We start from the raw sequence: 23729 nt of genomic DNA, 5'->3' as shown, positions 1-23729 counted from the left end.
CCACACTTTTGGAATTACATATCATGTGCAAGGTCCTGTGAAAGAAACAAGGGGCTGTTCACTCAGAATACACTTATGAAATCCACTGTGCTGCTTTTTACAGTTGTTTTCTGTGTAAAAAATGCAATAGATGGGCATGTTTCAACATAGCATTCTAAAAACACAGTGTTTAAGTTAAAAGAAATTCAACTTCATATTTAGATCATCCTTTTTCCAATCATATTTTGTCCGTCCGAAATACTAACGCTCCATCCTAAGCCTACTAATATATATTCACATGCTGATATGCCTCTCCACAGCTCTGCTGTCACATTTTTTTTTGCTAGCTTGTTATACTGTATGTAAATGTTCAATCCACCTATAGGCCATTAAAATTAACTAATCATGTGATTTTTCCTGGTTAAACAGTCTGACGTGGGCTGTTTTCAGATAAGTGTCAGGTGTGGAAGGGTAGTTTAGCTGCTGGGGGCAAAGAGTAATATTAGAGGGGTTGTCTTATTTGAACTGGTAAAGTCAGTGACATCATTTAAATTGAACAAGACATATAAAAAACACACATGCCCTGTGCTGAGCAGTTAGATATTATTATTGTAAAAAGTTACATTTAATTCATACTTTCAAATAGCTGCAAAAGATTGCACATAGCTGACTTAGAGCAGCTTATCACAAATGAAATCCCTGGGTCAATAAATAATTTTCCCATTACATAGAGTGTCTGGGATTACTTTTCTATATCAGCTATATTCAAAGCCAGGTATATAAAGAAAACACATGCTAGATCCTTGCATGTTGGTCCAGTGTGAAATCATAATTGCAATGTGGCACGGTCTCAGTCTACACGAAACTAATGTTTTCTTCCATATTGCAACATATGTCTGAGTTTAATGTTTTTGAACCAAAAGAAAAAAAAAATGTTGGGTGGGACTTGATTTTCTCCATTGGGAACTGATTGGATCATTATTGTTTGCTGAGGCTGAGATCTTAATGACTGGTTTTATGTTTCAATTAATTTTATGAGTACACATGAATTATATGCATAACAAATCATTTATAATAAAAACTGCATTATTTTATTAATAAGGATACTGAATTTTAATTTCACGGTGGCTTTCTCTATCTACTTTTTTTGCACCAGCATGCAAAAAGTAGATTTTACTGCATTTCAACTTTCAGCCCATGAAATAGCATTCACTTAAAAAGGTTCCTGAAATGTTTGTCATTTGTGTTTGTGGCAAAATGTTAGCTTAATATAAATTCATGAGATGATAAAGACGTGAGAGCATGTGGGACTGAGAGCATAGCCTTATATGCTGGATTTATTGCAGGACTCGGGATTGTACAAGTCGTTTTTGTTTGAGTAAACAACATATTAAAAAATAAATAAATACAAAAGGAGTAAGTACAAAATGACATGGCCAATGTCATGTAAACAAAACAGTGAGTGGATATTTAATGCCTGGACAATGACTGACATCCCAGAAAGTTGCTCTGCTTTGTGCCTGACATGCCTCTTCTGTCCTGTAGATACAGTACAAAACACACTGGTTGCTTTTGGGTAGCACCCAGACACGCAATAGCTGGACTCTTTATCTGCTTTAACATTTCCCCAGTACCAATCCTTCAGCTGTTCTAACATCATCTCTTTAGAAAGAACCTAACGGAGAGTCCAGCAGCTAGGAGCGCAAGCATAGTTGCCAGAGCCAGACCGCGGCGCAGCACTAACACACTCAATGGCAGCTGCACCCTCACTGTAGCAACTAGTGTTTCAGTCTCCTCAATTACTACCCCATCCATGTCTGTGGTATTATTCGCATCACAGCCTTCAATATATCCGCCATCCTCATGCGCACCTGTCAAGAAAATGACCCTTATTAGCACGCCTCATTAAATAAAATGAGACTTCTTGAGTTGTTAGTCACAACTAACATATTACCATCATCCGCCCCTCTCGTCAGTACACCAGCCCTGATCTGTGCCTGGGACGTGAAGAGTTCATCAGTAGATCAGTCAAAAGTTTCACTTAAGTGCACTGTAAAAGGACTAAATCTACTTTTAATGGAAGGAAATCCTATATTCCTCACCTCTTCAGAGGCTTTCTTCCAGTTAAGTTTGAGAAGAAGGGCGATGAGGAACACTGACTGAAGGAAGACGGAAATGAACAGACCAGTCCACAGACCTTGAGAAGATTAGAGGAATGGATTACCGTATTTTCCAGACTCTAAATCGCACTTTTTTTCATAGTTTGGCTGGTCCTGCGACTTATAGTCAGGTGCGACTTATTTATCAAAATTAATTTGACATGAACCAAGAGAAAACATTACCGTCTACAGCCGCGAGAGGGCGCTCTATGCTGCTCAGTGCTCCTGTAGTCTACACAGATCGGCATAGAGCGCCCTCTCGTGGCTGAAGATGGTAATGTTTTCTCTTGGTTCTAAATAAATGCGACTTATAGTCCAGTGCGACTTATGTTTTTTCCTCATCATGATGTATTTTTGGACTGATGCGACTTATACTCAGGTACGACTTATAGTCCGAAAAATACGGTACATAGAATGCAAGACAGAGTGAAACATGAACAAAATACATATATAATAAATAATAATAAATGTCATTATAAAATATATCAAATGCTATTTTTGATCTGTATTTGTAATGTAATTTAAATTAGAAATATTGTCAAATATAATGTACTATTATTAGTGTTTTTCTTTTACATGTAATATTAATAAATATATGAAATCATATAAACATATTTTAAATTCTATTTCTAATGTACATTTAATATAAATTATAAATATTAAATACATATTATTTTTATTATAAACACACAATTTATTAGTATTAAGATAAAAAGTTCTGAATTCATTAATTACCTATAATATATAAGCATACTACTAATAAAGATACATTATATTTAACAGTAAAAAAAACCTAAACAATATTTAACTGATAATACAATATTTAACTGATAGAAAATATATATTTATTTTCATTTATTATATATATATATGCCTCACCAAAAATTCCCCATTTCGCAGCAAACATCAGGGATATTCCAATAGGAAAGCCAACAGCATAATATCCAACAAGGTTGCAGACTGCCCCAATCTTCTGCTTGCCCAGAGCTTTCACTATACTGCCACTTGCTGCCTGGTTGGTTTGAAGGAAGAAATAGTCATTAATATTTTCTTCCTGGATGACCATATGCAGTGTCTCTATGGAAGCCCGTTTCCGCCACTAAATAAAAAAAAATAAGAAGGTAACTGTGACTTTATATCTCGCAATTCTGACTTTCTTTTATGCTCAGAAATGTGAGTTCATATCTCCCAATTCTGAGAAAAAAAGTCAGAATTGAGAATTTGTATCACACAATTCTGAGAAAAAAATAAGTTGCAATGACCTTGTTTTATTTCTTATTTAGTGGCGGAAATGGGCTTCCATAAGTTTCAGATGTGTTTGAGTATAAGGAATAACATTCAGTATAATAAAGGTTTGAACTCAACTTTTCTGATCAGTGTGTTGGTGTTGTCAGTTTTGTTATTAACACTAATGAGGGCTGTGAGTGCTCTAACACTACTCTGCTAATGACTTACCGCTGTGGCGTCAAGAAGATGGAAAGGAGCGAATAAAACCATTACCGTGGCAACCCTCATTGTGATGTCTCTGTGAGAGGAAGAAAACATTTGCCTCAATATTAGTCTTGTTTTTCGCAAAATGCTGTTTTCAAAAGTATCAGTTTGACATATTTTATTACTTTGAGGCTTTGAATTTTGTGGCTTTAAATTATTTTATTTCTTTTTCAAAGCAGGTTAATATTAGGTTAATTATAGATGCAAATATAATGTTTGCATCGGTACTAATGTTAAACTAAAGATTTTGAAATGCATTAAATACATAAAGTTCATATTTAAAGTATTACATGAGCAGAGTTCATTCTAGAGTTGCCGCTTTAGTACTAGTGATGTTAGGAGAAATAATTATGCAAATGTTTTTAAATATGGAAGAACACTCACTTGTCATTTGTGAAGATATAACCAATTACATTCCTTGAGGAACCAACGACAGTTGCCAAAACCACTGCAATAGAGACTGAAAATAAAATGCAATCAAATATTTTCCACATTAATCATTCGAATATTAGCATGGTATAAAAATAATTTACAGTACTAGCTAGTGATGTATACAGGCATAAAGTAATGATTTGTGTAAGTGGAATCTAAAATCTTTGTTCTTTCTTAGTATTACCTGCACAAATCATAGAGAGTTTGGCAGAGAGCTTGGCTTGGGCAACATCTCCTGCTCCCATGGCATTGCCCACCCTCACATTGCCAGCTACACTGAACCCTATAGGGAACTGAACACAAGCCACTGACTAATTGTTCATGCACCTTGAAATAAAACACTTTCACACTAATAAATATATACCATATATGCAATATTTGCCAGTCCATACACAACTGACTGTGCTCCGAGCTCCACCTCACTTATCAGACCTAACACACAAAAATAATAATAATAATTAAAGCTGCAAGCAGCATTTACCGGGGTTCAAGCACATTAAGGCCTCTGAGGTGGTCTGAGCCAACCTGGATGCATGGATGACAGTTAAACACATCCAAAATGGAGAACAGGCTAACAGACAGACACACACACTGAAAGTAAATGATTAGACTAATATATGTATACTCTATAAGCATATGCTCACACACACACACACACACACACACAAACAAAGACACACATATACATGCACAAACATTTTGTTGCAGATATAGGTATTTGAAATAAGTGATAGGTGATAATAAACTTATTGCAAGTCTTTTCTTTTTAAGAGTTTAGATGTCATTTTCAGGTTAAACTGTAATCATAATGTGGCAAAATTTTAAAAACTGATATATCTGTATGAACAAAATGGAAAACATTGACTCAATGAGATTTAAAATGTTATAACAGTTCATTTTTTAATGTTTTGGCATGAATTCATGAATCCTTTCAACAGTACTGTTCAACTTTACTGAATGAGCCCATTAGTGGTCTTCCGCTGCCATCTAGTGGTTATAAATTGCATTTACTCCAACAACACTGTTTTTAAACATAACTGTTATAGTGTTTTTTTTTTTTTTTTGCCCAATCTCTCTGAAATTTTGCATGCTTGTTTAGAATGAAATCATGCATTATTTTACACAGTTTTGATAATTTGTGGGCTTTCTGATTGTATTAATAGGCCTTTGTGTGCACTATGAAAGAACATATTATAAAATGACTGGTTTATAGTTGCCCAAATGCAATTGTTCAACATGTTTTTGATAATTATTGACCTTCAGAGTCTAGAGAATTGTACTTCAGTGGTTTTATTGATTTTCATCTTAAACTGTATCACAAGTATGCCAAAGTAACTTTTTTAAATAATCTTGAATATTTAATTAACAGCTTTATTGACAACATTGGTCCCAGAGGCAAAGTGGTTCAGAATGAGGAGATATATCATATGATATGAAGATTTGGTGTTTTTGAGTGAATATATGAGCATTTTCAAACAATTTGAGGCCATTTACCATAGAAATCTTGTGTTTTGAGACCTTTTCTACTGTTATAGCGCCACCTATGGTCTGATCTCCATGAAACTTTGCATGCTTGTTAAGAGTCACCTGTTACATGATGTCACTGAGTTTCATACAGTTTTGAGTTTTCCTTTAGGTTTTATAGGCTTTGGGGTATGTTTGGCCACACCCCTTTTTCTAAATTACCCGGTTACAGCTAACCAAAGGACAAAATTCAACATTTTTTTAATAATTATTGATCTAGAGAGTCCACAGAATATTACTGCAGTGGTTTGGTTCCGATCGGGCAAAAAACCTAGGACTAGTTCGCAAAAGTAGGTTTTTAACATATTTGTGAATAACAATTGAACGATTTGATTGACAGCAATGGTTCTTGAGGCAAAGTTGTGCATTACGAGGAGATCTATCAAATGATATGCATATTGTGTTGATATGTGAAACACCACGTGATTACAGAGCCATAAAACTCGTTAGCGCCAACTAGTGGCCGATTTCTTTCAAAATTCTTACAGACCTTAAGGTTCATGAGTCGAACGTACCCAGCGAGTTTCGTTCCGATCAACATCCGTTAACCCTTTCAAATAGGTGCTTAAATTTGTTTGGCCAATGGCGGCCATGTTTTTTGAGATATGCAAATGTCCTCATAAGTACTTGTGCCCCTTCAGACCAAGACACTGCATACCAATTTTCAAGTCGATCGAGCCAACGGTTGCCTAGTTATAGCAATTTATGTGTTTTTTCTATCTTATAGCGCCCCCAAGTGGCAGAAATGCGCAATTTTTTTGATTTGACCAAAAATTGAGCTCATACATATGTGTACCGAGTTTGGTGAAGATATCTCATTCCGTTCAAGAGTTATAGTTAAAATAGCATTTGGCTAACGTTAGCATAGACGCTTTTTGGCGTACTGTTTCGCGTAAGAATTGAAATTTCTACTTTTTTTTGATAATTATTGATATTGAGTGTCCAGGGAATATTTATGAAGTGGTCTGGTTATGATTGGTTGAAAATCCTAGGACTAGTTCGCAAAAGTAGGTTTCGGATATAGCTCGATTTTGCGAGAAAACGGTGCGTCGTAGACCCCAAAAAGGCGCCGTGCACTTTTGTTCGGGCTAACCCAAGGATTGCAACAATGCCATGTTTTTGAGTCTACGGCTAACGGTATACGATTTTCGGCCAAAACTGTCCAAAATTTTTGTTTTTTGCGCTGTAGCGCCCCCGTTAGGCCGATTGGGCCGGTTCTTTGTATCTGAGTAGCGAGCAAGACTACTACCATCTGACCAAGTTTCAGCTCTCTAGGCCTTACGGTTTGGGCTGCACGTTCAGTTTTAAGGCGGAAGAATAATAATAATAATAATAATAATAATAATAATAAAAATCCTAACAAATACAATAGGGTTTCAGCACTGCGTGCTTGAACCCCTAATAATAAAAGATTAGGAACAGGGTTCATTTTGAGTCAAATCTGAATTAAAATGGATGCAGAATTCAAAAAGTAGAATTAAATTTAAACTCATACATCCACAAATATGCAAAAAATGCTGCTGCAGTATAATGTCCATAAATCAATGCTTTCTGGATGTGGGATTTCTAAATTCATCAAAAAACAATACACTTCAAAGCACTAGAAATTATAGTAAAAATGTAAAAAGCCTTTATTCATATGGCTTTACAATAAAAAAACACACAAGTTTACTAACGAATTGTAGTTAACAAGTCTTCATTAGGGTGTCACATATCATTTTGAGCTCTTTGGAGTGATTCCTTTTTTGATAAATTTAGATCACATTCATTCATAAATTTGTTTACTGTAAGAGTAGTTTTAAAAATAAATATTGTTATATCAATTTTAGTTGAATATTTTGTAGTTGCTGTCAAACGATTAATTGCGATTAATCACATCCAAAATACAAGTTTTTGTTTACATAATACATCTGTGTATACTGTGTGTATTTATTATGTATATACAAATGCAAACACATGCATTTATATATTTTAGAAAAATATTATACGTTTATATATTAAGTATATTTTTTATATAATATAAAATATAAGAATATGAATATATAAATGTATAAATGTAAATATTTTCTTAATATATATTGTATGTGTGTGTATTTATATATACATAATACATACAGAACACACACATATTATGTAAACAAAAACTTATTTTATGTTATCATACACATACTGTAAGCAGTCAGACACATTTTAAAATACTAATAATCAAAAAAAAAAAATTAAAGCCAAAATTATTATTTGCATTTTAGTTTTTTGTTGTGATAGGATAGATCCGAACTGACAGGAAGTGAACAACGGTGCTGTATGTCGACGCACTGCCCACAAGGCTATCGAAGCTGACGTACAGTTACATACTTTAAAAGCATTTTATTTCTGTCATTTTTATAGTAGGTTTATCATATACTTTATATAAGAACACTTATTAATATTAAAGTTTATTAACATATTAAAGTCATAATTGCTAAAAACTAATAATGTATTTACTTCTTTCTGTCATTCCAATTCCACATCCTGTAAGTTGCGGTCTATTCAACTCCAATATCAACTCGAATAATACCAAACAAATGACTAGACATATTCTTAAAAATGTTGTATAACAGTTTGACAAGTGTGCATTCTCCAACCTGACAGCAGTCCTCCAATCTCATAAGTCCACCACTCTGCACACATCATGAGCATACTTGGAATGGCCAGATGGATGAATGAGTCCCACTCCTGCAAACAGTCCATCGACCAACCTATACAGCAATAAAGAAATGCTTTAATGTATCTGTCAACTGGATCAGCTTGGAGAGAGGACCTACTGTATAATAACAGATTTGGATTTCTCACCAGCTTACCAGGCCAAGTATTCTTATGAAGGCCCATGCATCGGATGTAGATAAACAATATGATCGCCAAACTGTACTGTGAGATTGTATTAGCAGCTGCTGATCCACTGCAGATGAATTGCACATGGTGGGTAAGTTCCCGAGTTACTTTCTGTACTTTAGTTTAACAGAAAATATCATGGAAACTCACGGAACACCCAGGTCCAGGACAAAGAGGAAGATATAGTTGATTAAAGCATTTAGGAGATTTGCCACTACGCCAGTAATGACCAGCGGCCAAATAATTCCCTGTAATGAGAGATTTCATTAAATTTCAAATTCATGCTTTCACAGAGCATTACGTTTTAATGTCTTTCTCATACCTGATTCTGTAGATATTTTGCTTCAATAATGAACACGAAAGCAGCCTGAGACAAACATAACAGTGTTATTTTTCTACACTGAGAGCACCTAAACACTTTAAATGAAGAAAAAAAATCTAATTTTAGTCACAAAATCTACGAAATAACAACCATTAGACCAAAAAGGAGAGCCTTTCTTTTAAGCGTTTAGTAGATTTGAGACGTGACAAAATAAGAGTGTGTATAACATTGAAGTGGGGATCACTTTTCTAGATAATGGAAGTACATACCGGAAGACCAGGCAAAAATATGTTCACATACAGCTGAGATACTCTGAAACAGAATAACAGTTATTGTTTTAGCCTTTTGATTCTTTAATAACTATTTCCTGTTGAGCACATGAATATGTTCCATAAAGCTATTATTGAAGGATGTTATTGCATGCATTCTCCTTTTATTTCAGAGTCAGCATGTGCCAATATGCTAATTACAATCTTGAATAGTGCTCACCTGGCAACCTCTGGGCTTTGCCCTACAAGCAGTAATATTGACTCTGTATTGATAAGAAATGCACAGCATGGCAAACATGCGAGCAGCAGAATTAAAATGGCTTTCTGAGTTATAAGACCAACTAGATGCAAGTTACCAGCTCCAAAAGCCTGCAAAAGACAGAAAAACAATGTATTAAAAAAATTAAAAGGTTCTATTTGTGTATGTGTTGAATGTACATGAAAATTAATTTATACCTGAGAAATCAGTGTGTCACATGCTGCGGACAAGCCATAACCAATACCAATACCCATAACACTGATGACCTGTAGGTGAAAACACAATGAACCCTCATTAATCGCTTATATATATATATATATATATATATATATATATATATATATATATATATATATATATATATATATATATATATATATATATATATATAAAGAGGAGATACAGTAGATATATAAAACTCACAGCTGTGGCAAGAGTCACACCATCAAGCTCTACTTTTCCCAGGTGCCCACAGAACACAGTGCTTACAAAAATAATCAAATAGTCGAAAAGATAGGACAAAAACTATGAGAAGAAACAACAGAGACATGGGTGACATGGTCAGTGAATAGCAAAGCATGCCATTTCTGTGATGCTGGCTCAGTTAAAGCTCAAAATATTGTTTTGTATAGGCTAAAGATTTTTTTTTTTTTTTTTTTTAAGATTTCAGGAAGTTTCTAATGATCTTGAACATCTTGCTTAGCTGCTTCAGATCTATATTAGGGAACTAAACTATTGATTGATGGATGGGACACCTCTGACATAACTAAACAGGGCTCAAAAAGACACACTTCACATTTTGATGGACTGTACAAAATGAAATACTGGTTAAAAATAAAAATATTCGTAGAACGATTCTAAACATTAAGTTGAACGATTAAACCATAAAATAAAACAAGGACGTACTGTACTTACCACAGGCAGAGCTAGAGAGCATAAGTTTACAATTTCTCTTGAAATGTGTACAGGTAAAAAACGAAAACAGTTCAGGCACCCTTGACATCTGGATGTGTTTTCTGGTTCGTTCATCCTGACAAATGGTTTGATATATCAGATACAGAGCTATAACTGATGCAGAACCGGGAACACGTGCCTTTAGAAAGCTGTTCTTATCTCTGTAGTTCTGATTCGACAGTTTATGGTGGTCACAATAAATGAGTCACAGTTCAAATCCAATCCAGCTGACGTCGAATGGGTGGATCGATCGTGAAATATTAATACTGACTGTTGATACTGTTGTATGGCGAGAGGATCGATCCTCACATATATTAATAATTAATATATGTTTCTTAAACTAGTGGTTTCAGTATTTGTTTATCACCCAGATTAATCTCTATCGTAAGGTTTTAGTGAAAAGTAGAAAAACAAGTTTGTTTGATAGGAACCGCTTCTTCTGCTCAAATCAACACGCGCAGAAATACTGAAACACAGAGCAGATCACACACAACAAAGTAAGGGGTAGAACACAAGGGTTTGTGGCAGAGCTCACATCGTGTAGGTGTCTCAGTGTGCACCCCAGTTTAAATGAATATATTGTTATAATAGCTTTCAATATAAAAAAGCAAGTCCTCAAAGCATTTGCTTGTTGTATCTTTCGATATCCAGTAAAGTATTAAATCCCATGGTTTATTGAACACTATCCTCATGATGGTGCAAAAATGACATTTGATATTTTTAATCGGTTGCTATGTTCAGCCAAACACTGCTGCTCATGGACACACACACACTGCTGCTGCTGCAGTTCCTAATGTCGCCAACTGGTGGCGTTGTTTGTTCTAAAATTCTAAGAGTTTGAATACTTGGATTTTTGTTCCGGTAAAGATTTCACTGCGGTTGATTTAAGTATTTTCTATTTTAGCACATACCTTGACTACATGTAAGTATTGACTACAAAAAAGGATATTGGGCATTTCCACTACTGCTCAGAAAAAAAGAAAAAGAAAAAGTTTTGATCTTACCAATGGATGTTGTTACAATGGAACCTGCCATTAAAAAGCTTTTTATAATATTTAGAGCTTATTTTAGTTTTATTACAGCCTGCTATAGATACTTGTACCTTTTCCTTCAAAATCTTATAGATGCTATACATTGGCCCTTGTGGGAACTCCCGTTGTGACCCAGTCTCCACCACAGTATATACTTCTTTGTGACACTAATACTGGCTAGATGTAAATGAATTATCTTTTTATCCAACATATTATTATCCCGAAAGAGTTAACCATAAAGGGAGAATAAAAGTTAACCATATTCACTTAGTTCAACAAAAGGTCTTTTACAAGAATAACTTCCAAGCAAAAATGAACATTTTTTCTCTTACTATATTTTTGGGCTCTCATATGTTTACAGTCAAATTGGAGGCTGAGGTATATGCGCTTTTGGTTCAGATGGATAATGAGTGGGTGTTGAAGTTGCCGAAAAGCAGAAAAGGGCACTGTAATTATATCTGTTCTAAGATCATAGTGATCACAGTGTCACTGCACACCCAACCGCTTGTTAGATGCTTACTTGTTAGGCCTATAACAATTTAATTTCTTAAATAGAAAACAGGCATTCTGTGGTGAATGGCAGACCTTTTTGGGGACCTTTTTTCTGTAATTCAATTTTATCGCTTTGTTTCATGACAGAGATTATAATTTATGTGTGACTGTGTATTTTTAAGAACGATTTCTTTGTTTGGCGCATTTGGCATCATGCACGTGATCTAAACCTAACCAAAATTGCAACATTCCTCTGTAGTTATTGCAACAGTTGTAAGAAATTATAATGAGGTTTTAACCTGGTCATACCTCAGCAATTGAGGATTATTATGCACTATGGGGTTGCTGTGTGGCCGCTTACTGGAGACTGTAAATACATGGTTGTGAAGTCTAGTCTTTTGTCTCCACAAGATCGTGAACTATCATTAATCCAGTGCTTCTGACCTTGCCAGGTTTATGAAATCATCAGGTGGATTTGCAGTGGTGCAGCGCTGTCTCCCCTTAGGATTTAGCTTGACCTTAAAGATTTTCATTGAGAGTCACAGTCACAACAAGTACAACATTGACTTTTAAAGTCTTCCCCAAGAGCTTACTGATTTCACCGCTTTCTACCCTTTTTGTGCGGAACCCCCTGCTTTCTTTTGACATTAATTGTAAGTGTACATCATGTTCCTGCTCGAGTCCAGGGCTTTCCCACACTTTCTTTTCAAGGAAAGGAGACTCAGCCCAGCTAACAACTTTTGGTACCCAGAACATTTTGGTTATAAAATAAAACCGTAAAAATAACCATAGAGAATGTTCTGTATTTGTTCTCTTTAGGTTGTCACAAAGCAAAACTCCCTTATGTGGGCTCTACTGTATGTACACAGAATATTGAAGTTGCATATTTAACAACTGTAAACTCTGTTAAATGACAAAAACATAGAGAGATTACTATAGTTTGATTGCAAAAAAATATAAATAAAAAACCAATCTAGAAATTCCTAGATTGTTATTATTAAGTTTCTAAAATATCCAAGCGGGAACCGTATGCCCAAGTTTTCTGGAAGGAAAATTATGAAGAAAAAAATATATTGAATTGTCAGTCTTGAAGTTTTATTTCCTGTACTGATCCATCATGCGGAAAAATGCTTTTATTGTGCTCCAGGCAAGTTGAAACACTAAGGATTTGATACTGCACTTTTGGGAAAATCCGTTTGCTTTGTTTTTACATTACAGACTGGCATTTTAATTTTATTTTTAAGTGACAATGGGCATTTCTGGCTCTGCTCGCATGAGCGAGAGTCAGCTGAGCTATTTTATAGGACTCAGTGTTTATAGTACACTGTCATTGCTTCTGTGCCATGTTGTTTCCCCAAATAGTTTTTGCTTCACATTTAATTTGTACTGGCGGAATCACTTTGAACATAATGAAACTTCTTGAGCTTAATGAAAGTTGTAGTTTTAGTTTACTTGATGTACAAAGTTGAAGTTATTTTAAAACAACAGCTGTCAGTTTTTCTGCATCTTCATATACCAGCATGATACAGGTCCTTCAAAAAAAATTAGCATATTGTGATAAAAATTCATTATTTTCCATAATGTAATGATAAAAAATAAACTTTCATATATGTTAGATTCATTGCACACCAACTGAAATATTTCAGGTTTTATTGTTTTAATACTGATGATTTTGGCATACAGCTCATGAAAACCCAAAATTCCTATCTCAAAAAATTAGCATATTTCATCCAACCAATAAAGGAAAAGTGTTTTTAATACAAAGAAAGTCAACCTTCAAATAATTATGTTTAGTTATGCACTCAATACTTGGTCGAGAATCCTTTTGCAGAAATGACTGCTTCAATGCGGCGTGGCATGGAGGCAATCAGCCTGTGGCACTGCTGAGGTGTTATGGAGGCCCAGGATGCTTCGATAGTGGCCTTAAGCTCATCCAGAGTGTTGGGTCTTGCGTCTCTCAACTTTCTCTTCAAAATATCCCACAGATTCTCTATGGGGTTCAGGTCAGGAGAGTTGGCAGGCCAATTGAGCACAGTAATACCATGGTCAGTAAACCATTTACCAGTGGTTTTGGCACTGTGAGCAGGTGCCAGGTCGTGCTGAAAAACGAAATCTTCATCTCTATAAAGCTTTTCAGCAGAGGGAGGCATGAAGTGCTCCAAAATCTCCTGATAGCTAGCTGCATTGACCCTGCCCTTGAGAAAACACAGTGGACCAACAGCAGCTGACATGGCACCCCAGACCATCACTGACTGTGGGTCCTTGACACTGGACTTCAGGAAATTTGGCATTTCCTTCTCCCCAGTCTTCCTCCAGACTCTGGCACCTTGATTTCCGAATGACATACAAAATTTGCTTTCATCCAAAAAAAGTACTTTGGACCACTGAGCAACAGTCCAGTGCTGCTTCTCTGTAGCCCAGGTCAGGCGCTTCTGCCGCTGTTTCTGGTTCAAAAGTGGCTTGATCTGGGGAATGCGGCACCTGTAGCCCACGCCTGTGCACGGTGGCTCTGGATGTTTCTACTCCAGACTCAGTCCACAATCTTCCTCAGGGTCCGGTCACCTCTTCTCGTTGTGCAGTGTTTTTTGCCACACTTTTTCCTTCCCACAGACTTTCCACTGAGGTGACTTGATACAGCACTCTTGGAACGCAGTATTTCATCCACAATAATAAACATAATGCAGGGAGAGGTTTTATACAGTTTTATTCAATTTGATCTCTTTAACATAATAGAAGAGCAGTTTCAGGACATATTCCGATCACATGCCCTATACTATAAGTGCTTTATTTTTCATAAACAGCATTATTATTTTTTTTATTTGTATAATTTCTCCAAAATTGCAAAATAATGTTTCAGTAAGCATTGTAGTATTTAGTCAAATAAAATGTGATACAGTGTATCAGTGAACTCGCACACCACACTGGTAATGTGCATTAAACTCTGAGAGACCATCCCTGCCTGTGCGTTAATGTCATACACTTTCCAATTGTGCATTATTTTAATTTTAGAAATATTTCTAAAGAAAGTCATTTTGATGCTATAGGTACAGACTGGAACTATAAAACGTAGATGTACACATAGTATTAAAGTTGCATATTTGAACTCTGTTTAGAGAGAATACAATAGTTTGATGGCCCAAAACAAAACACACTCACATAAAACAAAAGAAAATCAGTTGTTGCATTAATACAAGGAAAAATTTACATTTTAAAATTGCACTTCTCCAGTGATGTAATAATGCATTATTCATGCAGTTTGTGGCGTTTAACACTATAAATTATATATTTATAATTTATACATGTTCAAATGTTTCAGCATACCTGTTATGAACTAGGACTATTTCATGTGTCAAAACCATGAGGTATTTGCAGAATTGAATCTAGGAAATTGCCCGTGATGTGTCTTACTAGTTTAATGCCCTGAGATTTAAGGCAGTTGTTGGTGAGGCTTTCACATCTCAGTCAGGTTTATCCCAGAGAATTTCAAATGATTAATTATAATTGGAACGAACATCCACAATATTGTCATTGCCATCTAAAGCAATGTTTGTGAATATATGAAATGTTTGAAACATTTGATTGTTTCGATGTTTGAAACATCTGACATGCATATTTGGTTGATAAAGTTGGGTTGCAAAATGTTATGACCATGTACACTAGTGTTCAAAAGTTTGGGGTAAGTAAAATTCACCCTTTTCTATTCATCAAAGAATCAAACAAACATGGTTTCAACAGACATATTAAGCAGCACAGCTGTTTTCAACAATGATAATAATAAGAAATCAGCATATTAGAATGATTTCTGAAGGATTGTGTGACACTGAAGACTGGAGTAATGGCTGCTAGAAAATCCAGCTTTGCCATTACAGTAATAAATTACATTTTAATATATATTAAAATATAAAATGGTCATTTTGTTGCAAAAACTATTTCACAATATTATTAATATTAATTAGAAAACAATTTCATAATATTATTCTTACTGTATTTTTTTATCAGATTTTAATGCATTTTTGATGAGCATAAGAGATTTCAAAAACATTAAAAAATCGTAAGAGCCCCAAACATTTGAACATACTGTAGTATATCCTGGTGCTTAGTTACTGTAGGTCTGAAAGAGGTTATGAGTGTGCAAAATAGTCCTGCAAGACATGACAGATTCCATTTTCTCTCTGCTGCAGCTTTGATCCACAACATTTATGAGAATGATGCGAAGAAATTAAGCAGCTTGCTGGTTTCCATTTGGCCTTGTAGTGTCTGTCATATTACTGTTTGGTTGGCCCATGCAGGGAAAGAGTCTAGGTTGAACATGGCCCTGCCCCAGGTGTTGATGGATAAGGTGATGCAGAAGATCCCTATGATATTCATCATTATGCCAGTTTTTGCCTGAGAAAAAAAAAAGTTAAAGATTGAGTGAGTTTATTGGTCACTGGAGCAGCTGCGAAGGGAAATCTTTTAGATGTGGTAAAATGACTTGTGGTTTGTCTATATGTGGGGCCATAATTGTTTTAACAATGCTACGTCACTAACATAACTGCTTATAAATGATTGATGTCTGGCAGCTGATCTTGTAAACTGGTTCTTCTGTATTATGATGAGTTTTTAAACACACTTTGAATATAGAAATAGGCTGAAATTTCCACTTGGGCTGGGAACACCAGGGAACCCTTTTTTTCTGTCTGGAATAAAATTGGTTGCCAGATTCTGAAACTCACCATGTCTGAAACCTTGAGGTATCCGTAGGAAAAGACTATAGCGTTTGGTGGAGTTGCCACAGGTAACATGAATGCAAAGGAGGCACTGAGCGTGCATGGTACCATGATGTAAAGAGGGTTGATTCCAACCGATTGAGACTGCGAAACAGAAACAGAAATGTCTGATGTACTTATAAAGCAGAAAACAAGATTTAATTGTGGACAGCGCTGACTCATATGTCTCTGATCTAACTGCATGTTTTCTAAGCTCATCACAAAGTGTCTGTAATTGGGCTGTAATTCTTAAAGATTATAACAAACTGTGAGTCATGTCTGCACGGAGGCTGACGTTTCAGTGAAGCTTTGCACAGCTGGTGAGCAATACTCTTCACAGCTGATGCTATTTCAAGAATTTAAGCACCTGCCTAAAAATGATGCATACAGATATGATTATCATATTTAATTCTAGATTTTTTTCTCATCTTCTGAGCATCTATTATTTGGTAAATATCAGACCTTTACAGGCTTTCTATACCAGTCTTACCATAGAAGCAAGGACAGGAAGAAATAAGGTAGCTGTGGCAACATTGCTGGTACACTCGGTGAAAATGGCAATCAAGAGGCACAGGATGATGACAATGGCCCAGGGAGGGATACTATGCAGAGGAGTCAACTGGTTTCCCATCCATCTGGACAGACCTGACTCCTGAGATACAAAAGAAAAATATGAAATCAGATTCATCTTACAAATGGAGTAAATAAAGAAAATGACTAATTAGCTAAAATCAATACGTTTGAGCTAATTAGTCATGTTTTTATTATTATTCTTATTATCTCCCTTTTCTTTTGACAGTTTATCGTAGTTTTTCCCTGACTGTCCCTTTATATTAATCAGATGCATTTTAATCACGATCCAAACAAACAGCAGTTTTTGATGTAAATTAGATTGTATAATTTTTTTTTAATTTATAGCAAAAGCAGAATGGTCTAACATTTTGTGAAATGCGACATAAAACATCTGAACGGAACAAAACAAAAACAGCAGACGGACTGAATGAAAATGCAAATTAGTGATGTAGCCAAGTATGGTGACCCATACTCAGAATTTGTGCTCTGCATTTAATCCATCCAAAGTGCACACACACAGCAGTGAACACACACAGACCGTGAAGAGCCATTTTTTATGCTGGGGTGTCCGGGGAGCAGTTGGGGGTTCATGCCTTGCTCAAGGGCACCTCAGTCATGGTATTGCTGGCCCGAGACTCGAACCCACAACCTTAGAGTTAGGAATCAAACTCTATAACCATTAGGCCACAACTTCCTCATAATTCACCACAATTTAAATGATGATAAAAAAAGCAGTGATACCACATTTCCTTCACCACTTTAAACAAAGCAGCGCTGCGCTTTTAAATATGCATCATACGGAGATAAGATAAAAAGAAAATATCATCTAAAATTTTCCAAAGAAAAGTCAGTTCCCCTCAAAGATACATTAATTTAAACCCCTCACCCTCTGCGTTTGAATTTTCTTCCTATATTTTGTGCATCATGAACAGTGAGCTTGATCTGCCTGATACAGAATTTTCTCATCTTTGCATCCATCTCCAGCTTCTGTGGCTTCTCTGGCTTTTGTTAATGGCCGTTTAGTCGGACAGTACAGCCCTTTTCTCTGCTAAATTTCACTAATGTGACTGATTTCTAAGCATATTGCCATTATTGTAAATGTAGTGTTAAATAGATTCACTATTATAAACACACCGTAATTTTATTTATCCTGTAATTGAAGTATGTTTGAATAAATCTTCTCTCAAAGATTCCTGAAAACTGTTTGCACACTTCAGAAGCCATTTTCACAAAAAAAGCCACAGCCACAATTTAAATGATTATCTTCACAGCAGTTTAAAGAAACACAATAACTATGACATTGAGAATGAGAATGAGACATTCCTTTTTCATCGAGTGTTCTCACCTCGCTACCTTTGGCCAATGCAAATCCTCCACCTAGGAGCAAAACTATGTTCCAGGGTAACTTCTTTTGAGCTACTTTCCAGGAGAGCAGGGCTGGACTGGGCGCAGAATAGGGTTGAGGCTCTGTAAATTAATATACAAAGTACAGCGAGTCAATCCAAACAAGAACAATAGATCAAAACTCTCCGAGTCTTCTTTGTAGAGCGTTTCATTGTGTAAAATCCTTCTCACCAGTTTCAGAGCCAGTTGATGACCAGAAGCAAAGCCGGGGTGGTTTAGATGGCAGAATGAAGAGCAACAGGGCAATGAAGACTGCAACTGTAGCATCTGTCACATATCTAAATGAACAGAATATTAAACACCAAAAAAGTCATCTTATTATTCCAGTATTTTTGGAATAATACCTGCATACATACTCTAGTTAAATATGAATATACATATTTTTATTTACTAATTTCCTTTATTAACATGTTTAGTGACTTTAATAAATTGCACTTTTGCAATAAATTCATTGATCTAAGCCTGTAGTGTAAATCATACTCTGCTTCAATGTTAAAGGTGTGTGTTGCCCAGCCTGTTACAAATCCAGGATCTCGAGTAAACCACAGAGCTATGAGCAAACTGAAGAGAGCCAGAACGCTGAGTTCGCCAAAACACATCGGTCCCAGCTGAAGATGCTGCTCCCGGATCACGTTATAGGCGGCTATGTCCTTCTCTGACTTTACCGCTCCACATCCCCATGTCTTCCTAATGCTGGAGACATGATTAAAGCACTTCATTAAAGAAGTGGAAAAAAAAAATGAAATGTAACAAATCAATTATCTATCATACTTGAATCCTATGAAAATGAACTGAAGATACAGCCAAGCTATCGTCAGCATGATGATCATGTTGGGGAAGGCAAACCCAAACCATGAGGCAAAGTTGATGACATCACCATTATCAGGAAATAATCTGAGGGTAATAAATAAAAGGGTTCAGTTTCTTGAAACAAAATGGTAGAAGTGAAGTTTTTATTCAGTACTCACTGGTTCATCTGACCCTTCAGTACTAGGTTCGGTCCAGTGCCAGTGAGTGTGGCCGTTCCCCCAACACTGCCGCATAACACACACACAGAGTCATTCCTTTAGCCATGAACCGCTTCTCGGCTGATTCCTTTTGTTTGGCCTCTGGTGAGACATCCAGCATGCGTAGCACCACTAAGAAATAGGGAATGCACATCAAGAATTATGATAGTTGATCCAAAAAATAAACTTGCGTCTTGATATGAAAACTGTACTGTTCAAATATTTGGAGTTCATGAGAAGGTGAGAAAAAAAGCCCCTGGGGGATAATAGTTTAAAAAACATGATACATTACTCTCATAACCTACAGTTCAAAGGTTTGAGGTCAGTAAGTTATTTGGATGTTTTTAAAATAAGTCACCTAGAAGTTTTTTTTTGCTGATTTGGTGCTCAAGAAACAGTTCCTTTAATGTTGAAAATGTGCTGATTTTAGTGGATACCATAATGCAATTTTTGTTGTTGTTTCAGAATTTTTGATGAATAGAATTGTTGTTAAATAAAAAAACAATAAGAGAATTAACTATAATCAGTAATCACTATTGTGAGTTATTGTGAGCTTTAATTTATTTCTTTAGTTTTTTTTTATTCTCACTGACCCCAAACTTGAACAGTAGTATATGTACTTCTAAAATACCTCTTATTGCATGGACCTCATAACAATTCTTTGCCTTACCTTCTGAGTCTCTGTCTTTTGCTGTCTGTTTGTATTCCGCCTCAGGGGCCTGGGGCCGTTCCTCACCACAGGTCGTCTGTGACGACTCTGTCTCCTGTTTGTTCAGCTGTTCCAGCACAGCCTGCACTATGGGGACCATCATGGCCGTAGTAGCCGTGTTACTGATCCACATGGAGAGGAAAGCTGTCACCCCCATGAAGCCCAGCATCAGGCTGCATTAATACAAAGGAAGCAATCAGAATGTGAACACAAAAAGCAAAGATAGGATTTAACAACATATCAATGATGGTACCCATAACAGGGTTTAACTTACAGTGCTGGGCGCACCCCAACAATGAGAAGCACTCGAAGGGCAATGCGTTTGTGCAGGTTCCAGTGCTCAACTGCCACAGCGACCATTAGTCCACCCACAAACAGCATGTTAGTGTCCTTCAGGTATTGCATACACACCTAGAGAAACAAAATGGAGCCTTAGCTTTTTGATGTGTGCTTTTTTCATCTCTAATGAATTTTATGCCTTTCTTAACTGGAAACACTGAAACCAACTTACCATTTTGGACTGCATGATGCCAAGCATGGGGAAGAGGACAGCAGGTAGCAGTGAAGTGACAGCTAAAGGAAGAGCCTCAGTACACCAGTAAACTGCCATCAGTATGATCACATAGGCACAGCTGGCCTCCTGGAAGATGGAAACGTGCTCTTTTTAAAACCACATGCTAGTATGATTCTAGACATATTTTGGGGACATTTTGTTATGGGTATCTGTGTTTTGCGTATGCTTTAGTTGGACTTTGAGTTTTCACTGTTTCCAGATCCATTTATTTTCTCTATTTTCTCATGGTTTTGTTAGTGTTTGCACCTGCTGTTCCTTTGGTTTATTGGTTAGTTTCAGTGTATTTATCCCCAGTGTTTTCTTCTGTTCGTTGTCAGTTCTCAGTGTGTTTAACCTGGTTGTTCTGTTCAGTTCCTGTTTCCAGTTTTGAGTTTGTGTAAATCTAAACTGCTTAGATTCCGCCTCGTCCTTATTTGCAACAATTTTGTGATGCATATTATTATTTATTTATTTTCTCAGAATGTTTTCGTATTGGATATGATCTTTTGCTTGGGAAATGGAAAAGGAAAGATGAAATGTTACAAATTAATTGTCTATCTGGCTCATACTTAGAGCTTAGCTATAATAAGCATGATCATCATGATCATATTGGGGAATGCATTAGCATGACAAAAAGTAAAAACATTTTCTTCCAAATACTGTATTTTATTGAAGTTATTACCTTTTTTAAATTAATAAAATAAATTACAGGGTGTCCTAGTATTTTAACAACAGTGGTGCTCATGTTATTCAGCATGATTCGAAATGTATTTAAAGTGTATTTTGTAATTCAATGAATGGAAGGACATCTGTTTTTGATTATCTGTATAAAGTAGTTTTCAAAATCAGTATCACAAATTTACTGAAGTTGCGACTGCAAATTTACTGATTTTAGTGAAGTGCTCTTTGATTTATGTTTATTATTTTGTCGCCTTGACCCCATTGTAGTTTTAGATCCCTGTTTAATATGTTAAACATGATATTTGGTTAACACTATTAAAAATAAAGGTTCTTTATTGGCATCAGTTGTTTCAGGAACAACCTTTAACATTCCCAGAACCTTTCCATTGGACAGAAGTCTCTTCATACAGGAAATATATTTTTTAGATCTTTACAATTTTCTTTACACTAATCAGAATTCACTGAAAGGTCCTTTGGGGAACCAAAAGTGATTCTTCTATGGTATCGCTGCAAAAAACTTAACTATTTTTGAGAGTATAATCCTGGCAATAAGGAATTTTTTTCAAGAAGTGATTTTTGATCTTAATGTCAATGGGAGTAGTTAATATGAGCACGGTCTCAAATATGCACATGAGGGTCATGACCACAACACATTGACTCTGAGTCAGGAATTTAGACTTATGTGTTCCCACGCCTGAACATACACAATGACAAAGGGTTAAAAAAACAAATTTGAGGCACATTGAATTATTGTACATGGAGGCCTCAGTGTATGAATGTAGTATCTATGTATTAAACAGAATTTGTACTAAACAGTGTTTATATATGCAGTGTTTAACAGGTGCATAAAAACAAACAATTATAACCTCAGGACAAAAGCATACAAAAGTGACTTAATAGAAGTAATAAGACAAGTGTAATGTAATTCAAGTGCTAAATTAAACATTTGTGGAAATTTCATCTGATACATACCCTTGTGTTGATGACCACTGGGAGTGGAAGAAAAATCAAAGGAGTGAAGAAAAGAACTATCCCATTCTTCATGTTCCATATGGATTTTAGTATTGGGATCATCTCAGAATAAAGAAAGTTTTGTGCATATAAAGTAAGTTTAACAGTGTTGGACACGTCCTTTTAACCTGCTCTCTGGGGTGGAGTGAGAGAGAGAGAGAGTGAGGGAGGGAGGGAGGGAGGGAGAGTGAGAGAGAAAAAAAGCAATTATTATCACAAAATCATGCACACAGCCAGCTTTTAAATCATATTCTTATCATTAGGGTGGACTCACACTAGGCGTTTTGAACCGCTCCCGAGCACGTTTGACCCCCAAAGCCCGGTTCGTTTGACTATTGATCGTCTGCCGAAAACTGATTGGCGCCTGTAATCACTTTTTGGCAAGTGTCAATACATTTAATTCAATCAAGTATATTTAGGTTTGTAATGGCTCTTGTTTTTACCTTATTGATAAACAGGAAATGTAGTTTGAGAGTAAAGCTGCAAATAATTTAAATAACCTCAGCTGTCTTCGTAATAATTTTCTGACACATACAAGGGAAAATCAATGTACGGAGTAGATAAAAAAAAAAATATTAATAATAAGTGGTTTTCTCCGTTATCTCATGCATGACGTTAGCGTGTTGCGGATCGGAAAGTTGAGTGTGAGTGCAGGCCAGGGCTCGGTTCAGGGCAACCGTGCCTTAGAACTTGATGATACTGTAAGGAAGAAGTTGCTGTTTATGCGCTGTGTAGATATAGCTGAAGAGTGGATGTCATTTAACATTGTTATAGACCTGTCCCTGTTTAGAAATTATATTAACAACTTCGCCTTGAACAAAAGTAGTTACAAAAGTTTGATTTAATTGTGTTTCATCATTTAAGATTAAATAAATCCATGTATACTACTCAAATGTTTAGTTCCATGTAGATTAATGAATTCTGGTTATAATCAAGCCAGAAGGGAGTCGTTTTGATACTGTTTGCTAGTGAATATTACCCAAAGTAGCTGTATTTTTTTAAGTATTTTGTTGTTGTTGTTGTATAGACATACCTTAAATCTTAAATGCATATTGACATAATTTAACTTGCCAAAAAATAGTATATTATAAATTTTGCTGAATTAAAAAAAGAAAAATAACAGCCAATTTTACTAATACTGACTTGACAGTGTGTTGCACTTTACATGACACTTATAAGAAGAAAGACACAAACAGCATTAAACAGCATAGAACTTATAGAAACAGCAAAAACAGCATAAAACTTCTTTTTTTCACTTAT

At 35.7% G+C, this 23729-nt stretch overlaps 1 protein-coding gene and 1 pseudogene across 1 annotated transcript; both read right to left on the bottom strand.

Annotated features, from left to right (window-relative positions):
- Window positions 1-841: 841 nt before the first annotated feature.
- LOC113114893 (multidrug and toxin extrusion protein 1-like) lies at window positions 842-10461 on the bottom strand. The gene is made up of 17 exons (XM_026281972.1): window positions 10222-10461; window positions 9730-9831; window positions 9504-9572; window positions 9268-9416; window positions 9048-9090; window positions 8779-8823; window positions 8607-8704; window positions 8426-8523; window positions 8210-8323; window positions 4426-4493; window positions 4246-4354; window positions 4014-4089; window positions 3594-3663; window positions 3018-3150; window positions 2082-2176; window positions 1934-1976; window positions 842-1850 (listed from the first exon to the last, which is right to left on the bottom strand). The coding sequence occupies exons 1-17, from the start codon at window positions 10333-10335 to the stop codon at window positions 1636-1638; spliced, it is 1641 nt and encodes a 546-aa protein (XP_026137757.1). The 5' UTR covers window positions 10336-10461; the 3' UTR covers window positions 842-1635.
- Window positions 10462-15745: 5284 nt separating this feature from the next.
- On the bottom strand, window positions 15746-22625 carry LOC113114889 (solute carrier family 13 member 5-like; annotated as a pseudogene).
- Between the last annotated feature and the right edge of the window lie 1104 nt (window positions 22626-23729).

Source organism: Carassius auratus, chromosome 15 (genome assembly GCF_003368295.1).
Source record: "Carassius auratus strain Wakin chromosome 15, ASM336829v1, whole genome shotgun sequence".
NCBI lineage: Eukaryota > Metazoa > Chordata > Actinopteri > Cypriniformes > Cyprinidae > Carassius > Carassius auratus.
The sequence above is the reverse complement of the archived record's forward strand: the minus strand, read 5'-3'. Positions and strand labels throughout refer to the sequence as shown.

Coding starts and splice junctions, on each gene's coding strand:
- LOC113114893 (XM_026281972.1), bottom strand. CDS start 10,335: ATGAACGAACCAGAAAACACATCCAGATGTCAAGGGTGCCTGAACTGT. Junction 9,832..10,221: donor GCTCTCTAGCTCTGCCTGTG/GTAAGTACAGTA, acceptor TTCTTCTCATAG/TTTTTGTCCTATCTTTTCGA. Junction 9,417..9,503: donor GTGACACACTGATTTCTCAG/GTATAAATTAAT, acceptor TGTCTTTTGCAG/GCTTTTGGAGCTGGTAACTT.